Source organism: Ornithorhynchus anatinus, chromosome 7, assembly GCF_004115215.2.
Source record: "Ornithorhynchus anatinus isolate Pmale09 chromosome 7, mOrnAna1.pri.v4, whole genome shotgun sequence".
NCBI classification, from domain to species: domain Eukaryota; kingdom Metazoa; phylum Chordata; class Mammalia; order Monotremata; family Ornithorhynchidae; genus Ornithorhynchus; species Ornithorhynchus anatinus.
The window spans coordinates 20,693,889-20,710,992 of NC_041734.1; the positions used below are offsets into that span (position 1 = coordinate 20,693,889).

Genomic DNA, 17,104 nt, shown 5'->3' on the forward strand with positions numbered 1-17,104 from the left:
TGGTGGTGGAGCTGGGATTAAGACCTGGGACTCCTGACTGCCAGGGCCCACAACTTTTCCCGATGCATGTGGATGTGGGTGTGTGGGGACGGGGAGGCATTTGCTCGCAGATCCGATGGGGTGAGATCCAGCGGGGCACCGTCCCGGAGCTCTGGCAGCTGGAGCAGGGAGATGGCTGGAGCTTAAGTGTTTCCCTCTCCAGGAACGTCTTTGTGTCTGGCCCCGTGGACACTGGTTGTCCCACTAGGGAAGGATCAAAACCTGCCCCCCTAGACTGTAAACTCATTGTGGGCAGAGAACGTGTCTATTTATCGTTGTACTCTCCCAAACGCTTAGCACAGTGCTCCGCACATGGTAAACACTCGATAAATACGATTAAAGGAATGAATGAATAACTGAATGAATTCCTTCTAGGCTAACAAGGGCCCTTCTAAGCTAGCAGCCCGTGCCACCCCCCGGTGGCCCCGAAAGACCACCGCCCTCCCCTGGGCTGAGACGGCGCTTGGACGCCGGGGCCGGACTGGGGGCTGGATGCCGGCTGTGGGGGAGGCGGCCGCGGCGGGCAGGGTGGCCCGTAACTTGGTGGGGCAGGACGTCCTTACAGAGTTGCGCCTCTTGCTTCTCCGCTTCCACCTTTTTCAGCTGCTCCTTCAAGTTGTGGGTCTTCATCTCCGTCACCCTCTTCTTGGCATCCTCCAGCTGCCTGGAAAAGTCGCCAGAGGGAAGGTCGCCCCTTCCACCGTCCACCTCGGATATCTGGTTTAGGAAGACTGAGAACAGAGAGATGCTCGTTACACGGGATTCAGCTCAGACAACCCGCCGCTGCACACTTCCTGTCCTGGGGGGGAAGCTGGCTGACCCACACAGTGATTCTGGTCCTCACTGGAAATAATAATAATACTACTACTAATAATGATAATTGCAGTATTTGTTAAGTGCTTACTATGTTCCAGGCACTATACTAAAGCACTGGGATGAATACAAGCAAATCAGGTTGGACACAGTCCCTATCCCATGTGGGGCTCACGGTCTCAATCCCCAGTTTACAGATTAGGTAACTGAGGCCCAGAGAATAATAAAATAATAATGATAATGGTATTCGTTAAGGCTTAAGCATGATTCTAAGCTCTGGGACAGATACAAGCAAATCAGGTTGGACACAGTCCCTGAGGTAACTGAGGTCCAGAGATGTGAAGGGACTTGCCCAATGTCACACAGCACACTAGTGGCGGAGATCGGCTTAGAACCTAAGACCTTCGGACTCCCAGGCCTGTGCTCTATCCACTACGCCATGCTTCTACGCATTGAGAGATCCCAGAACACCACTCCCGCTACACTGCCGCTGTGGGGTGAGGAGGAGGAGGATGAAGAGGAGGAAAGTGGCCCTCTCACCATTAATGTCCCTAGAGAGAGTATTTATCTTCTCATCCAATGCCTTCAGCTCCCGGTTTGCCTGAGCCATGGTGCTGTGAAATACCTGTGCTTTCCTGGAATTCACTTCGGCCTGAGGGAAAATGAAAAATCAAGGTGGCAAATCGGAGGGACGGACGGAAAGCGCAGCTTGCGGGTGGCCCCGTTTGACCTCAGAGCAAGGACCGGCTGTATCTGTGGTCTCGACCCTTACCTTTTCCTGCAGGGTGTTGAAGTCCCGGTTCAGGTTAATGAAGTCTTTCTCGAGGGTGTCTATCTTCAAGCCATGTCTCGAGGCCGCCGCCTGATAGTTGGTCAGTTCGTTCTGAAACCAAAGGCACGAGTCAGAAAGACCTACTAAGAGTGCTTCGTCCGGGAAGAGAAGAGCGTGGCCTGGTGGAAAGAGTGTGGGCCTTGGGGTCAAAGGACCTGGGTTCCAATCCCAGTTCCACTAGTTGTCTGCTGTGTGACCTCAGGCAAGTCACTTCACTTCTCTGGGCCTCACCTCAATCGTAAAATTGGGATTAAGACTGTAAGCCCCATGTGGGACAGAGACTGGGTCCAACCTGATCATCTTGTATCTACCACAGTGCACAGTATGGGGCCTGGCCTATAGTAGATGCTTAACAAATGCCATTAAAAAAAATAAAACAACATTTGGTAGACGTGATCCTTGCCCACAAGGAGCATACAGTCTAGAAGATTTGGGAGTTCAGAGACCTGCATTCTGGTTCCAGTTCTGTAAACCCAGACAAGTCACTTCATCTTTCTGGGCCTCTGTTTCCTTACGTGTAAAATGGGGAGAATAGGAGCGAGGGCCACACTCCCTGGCCTCTGGACCTAGTTTCGTTGCAGTGAATGCCAGGGTCAGGTAGGGAGAGGAGGCTGGAAGGACGAAGAGCGGGGAAGGGGGAGGAGGTGACCGAGGGAAGTGCCTGGAAGAATAAGGTGATGGAGAGGACAAGAACTGGGTCCAACCCAATTTCCTTGCATCCACCCCAGCAATCAGTACAGTGCCTGGCACACTGTCTTGCCTTATGCTGTCGAGTCGTTTCCGACCCATCGCGACCCCACGGATGCATCTTTCCCAGAATGCCCCACCTCCATAGAAGCAATCCATAGAAAGTGCTTAACCAATTCCACTAATGTTAGTATTATTAGCATTAAGCTGGAGGGGGAGGAGGATGCTGGGAGATAGGGTGATGGGTGGAGAATTGACCTGAGTTTGAAGTTATTATTATGGCATTTCATTTTGTTAAGCTCTTCCTATTAAGCTCTTCCTATGCATCAAGCGCTGCTCTAAACACTGGGGTTGATAGAGGTTATTCAGGTTGAACTCAGTCCCCATCCACATGGGGTTCACAGTCTAAGCAGGAGAAAGAACAGGAATTGGGTCTCCATTTGAAAGTTGAAGAAACTGAGGCACGGAGAAGTGAAACGACTGGCCCAAGGGGAGAGCAGGCAAATGGTAGAGCCGGGATCAAACTCTTCTTTTGTTGACATGTGCCATCTGAGTGGCACTGTTTTTGTCAGCTTGGGATGGGCTTCTGCCAATAATCAAAGGTGCCGGGCCCACCATCTTCCAGGCTGGCTGCCAGCACACGAGAGAGTTTATGCAGCAGGAGGTGTGTTGCAATCTGGGGGGGGGAGGGGGCGGGGGCGGCCCCCACCGGGACCCCCCGTGAAGCTGCTCCCCCGGATCCTCCTGTTAGCTGCCCTTGGGCGGACACGTACCTGCACAGCCTTGACCCGGGCCTCAATCTGCTTCACCCGTTCCAGCTCCTTGGCACTCTCTTGGAAACTCTGCAGCTCGGCCTTCATCCACCTCGCTTCCTCACGCAACACATTCAAGTCTTGCAGGAGGGTCGTGACGCAGCTGTTGCAGTCTGCCGGGGGTGCACGTGGAGCAGATGGTTGGAGCACCGGGGTCAGAGAGGGGGCACCGGAAATCTCGGCCCTGGAAGGGCCGGGCCGCCCCGCCACTCCTTCCCGACCCCGTTTCAAGTCCTCCGGCAGTCCTCGCCGCAGGCCCGACCACAGCCCTCCACCGCAGGACTCTCTACAGCCTCCACCACTGCCCCCTGCTACAGCCCGCGGCACAGGCCCCGCCAGAGCCCTTGAAGGAACACGTGTTGCCAGCCAGAATTTCTGACTCAAACTGTTCTTTCCGCTATGCCCACTCCCTGTTTGCCTGTTTCGTGGGGCTCGGGGCGGTTCCGCTACTGCTCTCCCGGCATATGGGCTCCCCCGAGAAGGGCCTTCCGGCACAAAGCTGGCACCACCACCTCCTTACCGTCACAAGCCCCCTCCGGTCCGCTGTCCTGGGGTTCTCTGCTTGGGCAATCTGAAATGAGAATGCCAGCAAAGGAGACATTGGGTGAGGCTTTCCCCAGCTTTCCCTCAAATCCGTCCCTCCTCTCCATCGCCCCACTCGTGGTACCGGGGCAGGTCATGACCCGCTGGCCCCTGGCTTTGGGCTATATTGTGCCTCCCTGTTTCCACTACCTCTTTCCCCTCCGCCAACCTCGTCCTCCCACCCTTCAGGAACTTTCCAGACTGGGCTCAGGTGATGCTCGGTGTGGAGTAGGTGAGGGAATTAGGGCTGCTTCCTGCCTTTCCTCTCCCCGATACCACCCCCACAAACCACCTGGGGAGGGGGCCGGGAAGGGAGGGGCAGACCGGCACCGCCAGCAAAACCACTGATGACCCGCATCCCCAGGGCCAGGCCCCAAAGACCACATGCCCTTGGAGTGTGCCTGCTTTAAGGATGGAGGACGATGGGCAGGAGGAGCTCAATCTTCACTGAACATAAGCTTGCCCCCCCCGACACACACACACTCTTCCCCACTCCCCCCCACTCCGTGAGGGTGCCTCTTTACTAACTAATCCAGCTCTTTTTCCCTGTGCAATGAGGAAGGTCATGGCATCCAACGCTGGGTGAACAGGCGAGAAGAGGACCAGAAAGAGCAAGGCCAGCCAGCAAACGAGAGCGCCAGACCGTTCGGAGCGGCTGAGTCGAAAGAAGCAGAGTGGATGTTTCGAAAATGAGCTGACCGCCAGCTCTCAGATGCCGAACCAGCTGCCCTCTTGACAAATCATATTTCTCAACAACCCCTGCAGGTCTTGGATAGTTCAGGAACTTCCAGAAACCGGGGTTCCAACGTGACATCTTCTCAGGAGGTGTCCTCCTTGGGCCCTTTACAGCTCAGTCTCCCCGCAAGCCCCAGGCCACAAAAGGCCAAATTGGCTGGAACCATCCGGGCCTTCTGGGTCCACTCCCGGCAGCCCGGAAACTAGACGGAGACCCACAGGAGCCAGAATCCTTCCCCCGGCAAATCTCCCGGGCCGGGGCCCCAGGATTGCTTTCAGTTGGATCGACTGGCCCAAGCGTGAAGCCTAACTCCATGGAGGGCAGAACCCAGCCTGGCTGTGGCAAAACCTTCTCACCCCGTCCCCCAACTCCATCAATCCGTCAATCCATTGATAATATTTATTGAGCGCTTACTGTGTAGCAAGCACTGTAGTAAGCACTTGGGAAAGTAAAATACGATAGTTTGGTGGACAAGGAGATGCCAGTCTACACTCTAGATGTGCCCATCCTATTTTCAGAGAGAAGAAAGGATGGTGAAGACAAGAAAGGATAGGGGTGGTAAGGGGTGATAAAGGGGCAGCCTACCTCCAGTCTGTGGGTCACAGATGACTGGCTGACCGTTGCTATAGCAATTGCATGGCTGACAGCTGTCACCGTACTTCTGGGGATTTCCAAAGTACCCTGGAGCGCAACTGTGAAAGAGGAGGAAATGTCGTCAGGTGTGCAGATATACTCGTCCATCCCTGGACCTGTTCTGGATCAAGGGCCTCCCACCCTATTCACTAGGCCCCTGATCATTATCAATATCTACCGAGCACCTACTGAGGGCAGACCACAAGTCCAACCTTCTAACATGTACAGAGTGCTGAACTGAGCAGCCATTGTGTTGAGACCCACACCAGGCACTTGGGAACCTAGGATAACCTATAAAATGGGGGTTCAATCCCTGTTCTCCCTCCTACTTAGACTGGGAGCCCCATGTTGACAGGGGGTCTGGGGTTGACCCAATTATCTTGGATCCACCCCAGTGCTTAGTGCAGTGCTTGGTACATAGTAAGCGTCTAACAAAGACGACAGTTTGTCTGATTCAGCTCTGCCCACGGAAAGCCGGCGAGTCTCTTTGGATGTGGTGAGGCAGCGAGATCACTCCCTGCTTCCGCCAATAAGTTTTCTTCCACTCCTGCAGCGGGAAGAAAGGCCAAAACCCACATCCCTGCCATGGTTGGGGGGCTTTAACAGTGCTCCTCAAGGATCCCCTTCCCTGTTCTCCACCTGCAGATTCGGAAGAAGCCACTGACCTTTCACAATGTGTGCCGGTGTAGCCGGGTTTGCAGAAACAGTGTATACTTCCATTATTCTCTTCGCAGCCAGTAGCAAAACTTCAAGATCAGAAAGAAAAGCCCCAATTGAGACACCTAACAATCCGGTTATTTCTTAGCTATCCAGTTCATAATCCAACCCTCACACAGGTGCTCAGGTAATTTGCACTAACAACACATCAAACCAAATATCAAAAGACTTTCCAGAGCACGAACCTGAGGGTCAGGAGCATCTGGGTTCTAACCCAGGGTCCACCACTCATCTGCTGTGTAAACTTGGGGAAGTCGCTTCACTTCCCCGGGCCTCGGTTACCTCATCTGTAAAATGGGGATTGGGACTCTGAGCCCCATGTGGGACAGAGACTATGTCCAAGCCAATTCACCTGGCATGCAATAAGTACAAATGCCATTTAAAAAAAAAAACCCTTGGTCACAGACACAGACTAACAATGGACAGATTTAGGCAGATGAGAACAAGACTTTCACCTCTCCCACTGCTTGACTCCCAGATGCATTTTTCACCTTGAGGCGTAACAAAGAAACTATTTTGGGCAAAAACTAACTATGGGGGTTGGGGGTGGCGGGGGGGAAAAAAGAAAAAATCAAACTAACCCAGACAGAACCCATTTCAGAGACTGAGCCAAACAATTCCAAGTTAAAATAGGGAGAGTTGAAATTTGGTTTGAAGATACTGCCAGCATAATATAGCACAGGGCACCACACCAGGGGGGCTTTCAGGAAATTCTGCCGCTTTTATTTCTAGAATGGTGACACAGTGCCCAGGAGCGAGTGTTGTTGAGATTCGTTTGCACACGGTACCAATGAAAATACCGCTGGGCTCATTTTCTGGCCCCTTGCCATCCTGGGTGGGAATTTTTCAGACACCAGGGGTGACGACGGGAAAAGGTATGTTCTACCCCCAGGAGGGCATGCATGTGCTTGAAGAAGAATGGTATTTCTGAAGCGCTTACTGTGGGTCAAACACTGTTCTAAGTGCTGGCATAGATACAACCTAATCAGGTTGGACATAATCCCTGTCCCATTTGGGGCTCACAGTCTTAATCCCCATTTTGCAGATGAGGTAACTAAGACAAAGAAGCGACTTGCCCTAGGTCACACAGCAGACAAGTGGTGAAGCTGGGATTAGGACCCAAGTCCTTCTGATTCCCAGGCCCAAGCTCTATCCACTAGGCCATGCTGCGTCCCTATATCCCTCCGGCCCTACTAGTGAAAGATTGCACTGAGCCATCTTCTGGCCCTGATTTCATGCTCATTCTCATGCTGAGAGGAGAGGGACCTGGCCCTGACCTTCTTCCTTCCCCTCATCATGGGACATTAGAGAAGATGATTTCCTCTGGGATTAAAAAAAAAGAGTCCTCACAAAGGCTACTCTCTCTCTCTGCCCAAGGATAGGCTCCAGGGAGAAGGTTCCTCTCTCTGACTGCCACTCCTGGGTCTACCCAGGGTGACCCCTTGAATGAGGATCTTGGGGTGCATCAGAAGGCAGAAAGGACAGGAGGGAAGAGCAGGAACAGCGGTGCGGGGTCTCAATTCGGGGCTCCTTCACTAGCTCAGCTGATGCAGATACCTGCTGGGAACTCCCCTGGCTGAACTTCTGGCCATTTTACAAGACTTGTAAGACTTGCCGAATTGTACATTCCAAGTGCTTAGTACAGTGCTCTGCACATAGTAAGCGCTCAATAAATACTACTGAATGAATGAATGATTTCAAAGCAGAAGATGAAAGGTCTCTGGGATTGCCCAAGGACAATCTCACTGCATGTCACTCTTTAGCCCCCAAGGATGTCTTAATCCCACGCAGCTCCCTTAGGACAGGAGTCCTCTTGCTGGTGGGTAGGTGGAGGGAGTTCAGCCATGCGTTTCCACTGAGTCAGAGGACCTGGGTTCTAATCCGGCTCTGCCATTTGCCTCTTGTGTGACCTCGGCCAACTCACTTAACTTCTCTGTGGTTCAGTTCCCTCCTCTGTAAAATGGGGATTAAAACCGTGAGCCCCAGGTGCATCAGGAACTGTGTCTGACCCAATTATCTTGCATCTACCCCAGTGCCTAGTACAGTGCCTGGCACATAGTAAGCGCTGAACTATGACAATTATTACTATTATTTGGATCGGAGTGAGGGTCGGCAGTGGACCACTGCTTGTGGTCAAAACAGCCAGGCCTCCTTTGCAATCCCTAAACCTCCCCCGATATCATGAAGCACTGGGGTGGGGATGGGAGTTCCAGGAGCATCTTGCCGAGAGGTGGAAAAGTGTGGCGAGCCATCACACCGTTTCTGTTTCGAGTACTATATTTTCGGTGGGGACCACTGGGGAGTCAGGCCGGGAACAGAGAGCAGCTTTTCAGGGTCCCAAAGTCAAGTCAGTGGAAACAGTAAGGGGAAAACCAAGTCTCCCCAGGAACAGAATAATAATAATAATAATTTCAGTACTTGTTTAGCACTTACTATGTGCCAGGTACTGTTCTAAGTGCAAGTTAATCAGGTCCCTCTCCCACATGGGACTCACTCTCTTAGTCTCCATTTTACCGATGAGGTAACCGAGGCCCCGAGAAGTTAAGTGACTTATCCAAGGTCACACAGCTATGTGGAGAAGCCGGGATTAGAAGCCAGGTTCTTCTGACTCCCAGGCCCGTGATCTATCCACCGAGCCACGCTGCTTCTCAGAATCCTTGCGGTCTCACTGCGGGATGCCGTACCTGTTCGTAAATGGACAGGGGCAGATGTGACAGGAACCTCGGTGGGCATTTCCAAAGTAACCCTCTTTGCAGCGCTCGCAGTGGTCTCCTGCGGTGTTATCTTGGCAGTTCTTAGGGACAGGAGGAATGGAAACAATTAGCAGCCTGTGGTTGTACCAGTTTATGAGTCTCTTGCTTCCACTTCCAAATGGAGTTTCAACCTATCGTATTTAATAGCATTTCCTGTGTGCAGAACACTGTAATAATTGCTTCAAAAAGTACAATAGAGTTAGCAATAGTAATGATGGTATTTGTTAAGCGCCTACTATGTACAAAGCACTGTTCCAAGCACTGGACATGTTCCCTGTCCACGAGAAGCGTACAGTCTAAATAGTTGCATTAACGGTCCCCTGACCGGCTCGGGTGATTTCTAGGGCCTTTTGTTGTCCATCATTCATTCAGTCTTATTTATTGAGTGCTTACTGTGTGCAAAGCACTGTAGTAAGCATTTGGGAGAGTATAATTTAATAACAAACAGACACATTCCTTGCCCACAAAGAGCTTACCGTCCAGAAGGTCCTCAGTGGAATCGTTAGACCAGAATTTCAGTTTGGAATGTCTAAGTTTTACGTCCTCCACCTGCCTCCAGTAAGAAGTCTTCCCAGATTCCCAGATTCCCAGCCCTCTTTTCCCGGGCTCCCTCTCCCTTCTGCACAGCACTTAAATACATATCCATAATTTCTATTAATGTCTGCTCCCTTCTTTAGACTGTAAGCTCATTGTGGGCAGGGAACACGTCCACCAACTCTGTCGCATTTAGTACAGTGCTCTGCACAGAGGAAGCACTCATGTACCACTGATTGATTTATCAGGTTGTTATGGGAACAGTAGCTTGCCTACATATATGGCTATCTGATATACTGTAGCTTTACTGAACCTCAGAGAATTCTAGACACACGTTTGGTAACCTTAAAATGTGCAATGGAGAAAGTGGCAAGCTCAGCTGGGAATTATGTCTTGATGTAAGAAATGTAAGACATGCATAAAATGCTCTTGAAAATGGAAAGCTTCTTATCACGGCATCAAAATGAGAGGTATGCAGAAACATTTTCTTCGGCAGACGTTCTTGGGTTTAATTAACTCATCCATCCATTCATTCAGTTGTATTTATTGAGGGCTTACTGGCGCAAAGCACTGTACTAAGTGCTTGGGAGAGTACAATATAACAATAAAAAGATACATTCTCTGCCCACAATGAGCTTACAGTCCAACCATGCTGGAATTCTGCACTATAGTATCAGGCCCAAGTCAAAGTCAGAGGAAAACCTATGAGAGGAGCAGCATGGCCTAGTGGATAGAGCACAGGCCTGGGAGTCAGAAGGACCTGGTTTCAAATCCTGGTTCCACAATGTGTCTGCAGTGTGATCTTGGGCAAGTTATTTAACCTCTCTGTACTTCAGTTACCTCATCTGTAAAATGTGGATTAAAACTGTGAGCCCCTTGTGGGACATGGACCATGTCTGATTTGATTAGCTTGAATCTACCCCAGAGCTTAGTACAGTGCCTGTAACATAGTAAGGGCTTGACAAATACCAAAAAAAACCCACCCCAAAACACACGTTCCCATAGTTTCCCGCCCGCTTTTTGTGCTTGACATACCCTGCCTGTGCTGCAGGCCTGGAGATGCGGAAAATGAGGCTGAGATCCCCAATCACTCTTCTACCGAAACCACCCACCTGGCTATTTTCTAAAATCAATCAATCAATCATATTTATTGAGCGCTTACTATGCACAGAGCACTGTACTAAGAGCTTGGGAGAACACGATACCTCAGAATTAGCAGTCATATTTCCTGCTTGCAGCAAGTAAAACTCAATGGACTAGGGCTGGCCCAGTTAACGGGTCTAGGTCAGCCAGGAAAAGTGGCACTTCTTGGTTCCCCAATTCCTCAGTGCTAGAAAACGGCCTCCGTCAGTGTCTCCGTAGCAAATCCACCTAGCCTGACCTGTCTCGTCTTGCTTGGGGACCATGACTCATTCCCCGGGACATGCCGAATGGACTCAAAACTCCCCAGAAAAGAGGATTTTGTCAAAACAAAAGGCTCTGGGTGTTGGGTAATGCACCAGAACGCAGTGGAGGTAAAGTGCATAGATGGGCTCGTGGCCAGTGTGGCCGCCTCACCCAGAGATTGGCATGCAGTCTGCGGGGCAGGGGGGAGGTGGAGGAGGGGGCCTGTGCCGGAAGGAGACATGACTTGCAAGCACTGGCAACAGGGCTCAGGTGAGGCCCCACCGTGAACTCCAACACAGGTCTGGATCCAGGGATGTCTCTGATTCCCCAAGGAAAAAGCCGATATTGAACTTTCTGCTTTCTTCTTTTGAAGCAGCATTGCCTAGTGGATAGAGCCCAGGCCTGGGAGTCAAAAGAATATGGGTTCCAATCCCGGCTTCTCCACTTGTCTGCTGTGTGACCCTGGGCAAGTCATTTCACTTCTCAGGGCCTCCGTTACCTCATCTGTAAAATGGGGATTAAGACTGTGAGCCCCACGTGGGACAGGGACTGTGCCCGACCTGATTACTTTGTATCTACCCCAGTGTTAGAACAGTGCTTAGCACTTAGTAAGCGCTTAACCAATTTCCAAGTGCTTGGAACAGTGCTCTGCACACAGTAAGTGCTCAGTAAGTATGACTGAATGAATGAACGAACCAATACCAAAATTATTACTATTATTAGGCCCGATCGGTGGTATTTATTGAGTGCTTACTGAGTGCAGAGCACTGTTCTAAGCGCTTGGGAGAGGAGAACACGACAGAGTTGACAGACACGTTCCCGGCCTACGACAAGCTTACAGTCTTCAGTGGGAGGCAGATCTGAAAAAAAGACTTAAAGCTATGGGAAGTAGTAAGTAGAAGGCTATGGATATAAGCCCCGGGGGCTGGGGTGAGTGACCAAGTGCTTTAAGGGGTGAATAGTTGATGCAGAGGGGAGGGAAGACAGAGAAAATGAGGGCTCCGTCAGGGAAAGACCAGAGGCAGAACAGAGATCGCTCATCCACTCTGCGGTGCAAGAAGCAAGCAAACTCCAATCGGTCAAAGCATCTAGCCTTCCCGACCCCACCTCCATCGCTCACACCTTAGTTGGCTAATTCAAGCCCACAACCAAAGGATGACAACTGCTCTTGTGAAAGAATTCAGGACAATCAGACCTTCACCTCCATTGCTCTGAAGTCAGGCTGGGCCTTCCGGCTTGTGCTAGGAAGCTAGGAGAAAGCCCACCGCCCGTTTGGGCCCCAAGCCAGGTGTACTCACGATGCATATGCCGGAACCATCCTGACACCGAAGGGAGTGGTTGTGGCAGTTGCAGCGAATACATGGTCCCGTAGGTGACTCTCTGTTCTCCCGGTAGTAACCGGGGCCGCAGTCCTGGGTTGCGTGCGAAATGAAGAGTTGGTCAGTGCCACAAAATCTTTCTGTTCTGTTCCTGTGGCCCTTAGATCTCAGGACCACCTGCCACCCTCGAGGGAAGAATCCAGCCTCGGAAGCCTGAGGCTCCTGACTGTGTCCCAGAATTGGCCTTACAGAAGGCCAAACGAGTTCAGCTGCAGAGGCAGAGGGAGTCCTTGGGGAGGGGAGTGGTGGCAAGAACTGTGCTTCCATGATCCTTTGCTCGTCTCTCTTCTTTTCGATTTGCACGGCCAGGGCCCTCTGGGATGGAGGGATGGGCTGAGAGGTGACGGCTCATTGTGTAACAGTGGCCCTAGTTGGGGGAGAAGGGGCCGCGAGCCAAGGAAGATTCATAGGCCACTCTACCGCTCTTTAAACTCCCCTTCCTCCAGGGTCCAGTGGGGCCCAGTGCTGGGCTAGTGGCTTCAGATTCCCCCCAACCCCCCGAGATAATCTTAAATGTTTCAAATGCTGCACTGTCCCGAGTCAGAACGGATTACTGATTGCTTAGATGGGGCATCTACATGGAAGACTATGACTGGGCTCGTGGGGAATCTTTGGGCCGGATAGGCCATAAATTCGATGTGGGTAGGGGATTTGTTTGTTTCATTGTTATACTGTACTCCCCTTAGTGCTTAGTGAAGTGCTCTGCACACAGCAAGCACTCAATCAATATGATCGATTGATTGATTTGGTGGTGGTGGTCCCCAGACTGGATTAGTGGCAGTGTTCCTGGTGTCTCAGGGCTGGATTAGTGGCTGGGGCCCGGGGGTGATCTCAGGGCTATATTGGTAGGTGCAGTCCAGGGATTCTCTGGGCTGGATTAGTGTCTGCGTTGTGTTATCTACAATGTAGACTCATGGCGGTGGCGGGGTGACAGCGAGGGTGAGTTTCCTTCCCGCATCACACTAATCAGCTGCTCTGAGACATAGCGGGTGGAGAACAGGAGCAGGGGAGGAGCCAGGTGTGCCCTGGGGCATAAGAAATTCCTGTGGCGGTTGAACTTTTCTGCCTCCAAGGAAATGGGGATTTCCACTTCCATTAAGGGGGCGTATCAACGGCCCGTCTGTCTCTCTGCCGTGCGGACTTGTCCTTGGCATCGAGCCTTGCTGGTCTGCCTGCCCCCCACCATGGGGAGCCCGCTGGGTCTGGATTGTGTCCCTGCTCTCTCTGGTACCTACAAGGTCAGGACTTGTCCCGGGATTTGTTTCAACAGCTCAGGAAGTGTTTCAAAACTCGGAAAAGCTCGCTGGGGGTGCGCTGGACAAAATGGCAGCCAGCGTGTTTCCCAAAGGGCAAAGAAATGTTCTGGTGCCCATTACAGAAATAATTTGGGTTTTGCCCATTTCCTAGATTCATAAACATCCAGCCCTGTAGCTCTGGATATATATCCACAATTTATACATCTGTAATTTATTTATTTGTATTAATGCCTGTCTCCCCCTCTAGGCTGTAAGCTCACTGTGGCAGGGAACGAGTCTACCAAGTCCGTCATTTTGTACTCTCCCAAGCACTTAGTACAGTGCTCTGCACTCAGTAAGCGTTCAGTAAATACCATTTGATTGATGGTAGCTACAATCAATGCCTGAATTATGGGCAATATCACGCCAATTTCCTTTGTTTAATAACCTGGTATTGGAACATACGGTCAGTCAATGGTATTGATTGAGCACTTTCTGTGGCTGGGGCTCACGGTACTTAGCGGTAGAGGGAGTGCGGTAAAATAGAGTTGGAAGGAAAGATCCCTGTGCTCAAGGAGCTAACCATGTAGTGGGGGCTGGGATTAGGGGGAGAGGAGGGGCTCCTATAAGATACAGTGAGGGTTTGGGGAGCGTGGGAGCTTTGGGGAGTCTGGAAAAGGACATACACCAAGGTAAAAGAATGACATCGACTTCAGGGTGAGAACGTCTAGTTGCCACCGTCGGAAAGCTTGTATAATATAAACCTGACCCTGGAATTCCGATTGGCTCGGTGGCAGAAATCCCACCGCCTGCTAGAGCGACATTATAAAATCCGTGGGTCCTAACTCTGGATCTCAGTCTGATGACACCCTAATTGCAAACTAGAGACTCCAAACCAGATCATCATTTCCAATAAAACTATCCCAGAAGCAAGGTGGAGAGCTCATTTTTAAAAATCAGAGGTTGTTCTGTGAGTTGAGGCTTGCCTGCGAAAGTATGAAAGGAATGTCCCACTCTTGAAAGGTGAACGGCATAGTTTAGTTTCAAGTGAAAAGCCTTCGGCTTTTCCTGCTCTGGCTGGGAGGAAGGCTCCTGAGGTGGGCTTGAGGAAATAACTCTCCAGGGGGCTCAGGACCTCTCCTCTCTTCATTGGTTGCAACCAAACCACTTGGAACCGGAGGAAATAAGCCCGTCTGTTTGGTTCTAGCAAGCGTGTCCGAACAGTGAAAACTGGGATCTGACCAGCTTCTTACAAACAACGAAAACAGAATCTTACACTTGACCCTAACGAAACTGGTGAAATTTCCTTCTGGCTGGAGAATGCAACCTTTCTTTTCAGGCAAGAATTACCTATGAGAGGGCTCTCGATGTCACCTTTGCCAACAACAACAAAGTTTTTTACCATCTTCTACATAGCTAACTTCTTGCTTATCCAAAAACAATTCCAACGCTGTCATATCCCTTCAACATAATACATTCTGATACCAATTCTATTACCTTGTTTCTCTTTACAAAGAAACCCGCCCGTTTAAAGAGTGGGATACCGAATCTAAAAAGCCTAATCAGACTGTTCCCCCCAAATGTGTCCTTTAAATTGCTGCAATTTATCCAGCGCTACTGAGGAGAAAGTTCATATTGTCCAAAGGCTTGTTTTGGCCACTCTGTAGCCTGTGGGATATAGTTTCCCAAAGTCTGACGGGGACTGACAGAGCTGGGAAGAGGGGAATCTTCTGACCGAGGAAGAACCACGCAGACGTGCCCCGCTGCTGGCCCTCCACTGTGGCACATTCACCCTGAACCATGGCCGCCCCTCCCTCCCACCTAGTCAATCTTCCAAAGGAACCGCGGGCGGCTGGCGGGCCAGCGCGGCCCCGAGATGTTGGAGACTTCTCTCTGGGGCCGGAAGTTCTTCTCCTGGCTGCCTGCAGAAACCTCAGCCTCCCGGGAAGACCCCGGCTTGGCTTGGGAATAGAGCAAGAGGGGCCGGGCTGGGAGCGATTCCATCATCTCACGCTTCTGAGGGGGAAGGCAGCGTAAGAGGGAAGAGGCGATTACCTGACTCAAACGCAGAGGTGAGGGACCGAAGGGGCAACCACCAGACTCAAATCCAGAGACGAGGGGCCAAAGGGGCAATCACCTGACAAATTTGGAGGCGAGGGGTCGAAAGGGCAACTACCAGACTCAAACCCGGAGGTGAGGGGCAATTACCTGACTGATATCCACAGGCAATTGCTGCTGCTGTTGCTGCCACCCTCTGTTGGGATGGGGAGGAAGCTCCACTATCTGTTGCTGGACGGAAGCCACACACGGCCCCAGGGCCACCCCAAAAACCAGCAGCCAGCCAAGGCCCAGGCCCCTCTGCCCAGCTGCCATCCTGGGGTCCGCAGAGCCCGGCTGTCAGGCACCTTGTCCCTCCCCCGCCCGCACCGCCTCTTATAGCTGCCGCTGCCGCCGGGCCTGACTCAGTTAGGGAGGCAGCAGGCCGCGACCGGCCCCGCCTCCTGGCTGCCTACGTGAGTCACGGTGTGCAGGGAACACCGGGCCGGCCCGGGCCGGACCCAGGCCTCCGCGCTGTAATTCCCCAGAGGTGCGGCCGACGGCCACTCCTTCCCTCTCACCGTGCCAGACGGCACTAGGCAACCGGCTCAGTAAATCGTGGGCTGAGTCTTGGGCCCAGGACGGGCCCCGTCGCCCAACAGAGAGCTCTGGGTCCCCACCGTCTCCTCTGGCTACGCGTTTCTTCGCCTTTCCTTCAAGGAGTAATGGAGCGCGGTGGGACCGAGGCCTAGTGACCCCCCCAAACACTGAGCGCCCCAGAGAGGAAGTACCACCCGTCTTTTGAGGGTCCTCCAAGCCATGGCCCCAGTCCCCCAGGGGCAAGAGCTGCCGTTTCCTGGTAAGGCCAGGGAGGGAGCTGGACCATAACAGCAATAATAATAATTATGGTACTTGCTAAGAGCTTACCATGTGACAAGCATTGTCCTAAGCAAGGGGGTAGATATAAGTTAATCAGGTTGGACACAGTCCCTGTTCTCCCCTTCTGTAAACTGGTTTGGGGCAGGGAACGTGTCTGTTTATTGTTGTTTTGTACTCTCCCAAGTGCTTAGTAAAGTACTCTGCACACAGTAAGCACTAAATAAATATGATTGAATGAATGGATGGATGGATGGATGGATGGATGGATGGATGGATGGATGGATGGATGGATGGATGGATGAATGAATGAATGAATGAATGAATGAATGAATGAAGAGGGTGACAGATCCCGGGTGTGGAGAGAGAGCTTTGACTGGCCAATGAGCAGGGTGTTTAGAGAGCCCTTTTGAGGAGATAGGAGGTTACGATTTTGGACACATAGTCCCTTTGTGGCCCAGCGGAAAGAGCACAATCCTGGAAGGCAGAGCATCTGGGGGGGTCTGATCCCTGCTCTGCCGCTTGCCTTGCTGTGGCACCCTGGGTGAGTCACTTCACTTCCTTGTGCCCCAGTTTCCTCATCTGTAAAATGGGGATCTGATGCTTGTTCTCCTTCCTAGTTAGATTGAGAACCCCAGAAGGGGCAGACACTATGTCCAACCTGATCAAATTGCCCCAAGCCCAGTGCTTAGCAGAGTACTTAGTACTTAGTACAATGCTTAATAGAGAAGCAGCGTGGCTTACTGGAAAGAGCCCGGGCTTGGGAGCCAGAGGTTGAGGGTTCTAATCCCGACTCCGCCACTTGTCAGCTCTGTGACTCTGGGCAAGTCACGTAAGTTCTCTGTGCCTCAGTTACCTCATCTGCAAAATGGGGATCAAGACTGTGAGCCCCACGTGGGACAACCTGATAACCTTGTATCTATCTCAGCACCTAGAACGGTGCTTGGCACATAGTAAGCGCTTAACAAATGCCATCATTATTATAACTTGGCACATAGTAAAAGCTTAACAAATACCATCCTTAACATACTTAAATACCATACAGATACCAGT

General features: G+C 51.6%; 1 protein-coding gene across 1 annotated transcript in view; it reads right to left on the reverse strand.

Annotated features, from left to right (window-relative positions):
• Nucleotides 1-17,104, reverse strand: part of LAMA3 (laminin subunit alpha 3) — a 129,547-nt gene that overhangs the window by 38,183 nt on the left and 74,260 nt on the right. Inside the window, exons 35-43 of the mRNA XM_029069416.2 lie at nucleotides 11,823-11,936; nucleotides 8,536-8,645; nucleotides 5,800-5,880; nucleotides 5,087-5,193; nucleotides 3,704-3,754; nucleotides 3,145-3,296; nucleotides 1,625-1,735; nucleotides 1,393-1,504; nucleotides 603-770 (exon numbers count right to left, since the gene is read on the reverse strand). Of these exons, the coding sequence (XP_028925249.1) occupies nucleotides 603-770; nucleotides 1,393-1,504; nucleotides 1,625-1,735; nucleotides 3,145-3,296; nucleotides 3,704-3,754; nucleotides 5,087-5,193; nucleotides 5,800-5,880; nucleotides 8,536-8,645; nucleotides 11,823-11,936 (1,006 nt within the window). The remainder of the gene's footprint in view (nucleotides 1-602; nucleotides 771-1,392; nucleotides 1,505-1,624; nucleotides 1,736-3,144; nucleotides 3,297-3,703; nucleotides 3,755-5,086; nucleotides 5,194-5,799; nucleotides 5,881-8,535; nucleotides 8,646-11,822; nucleotides 11,937-17,104) is intronic.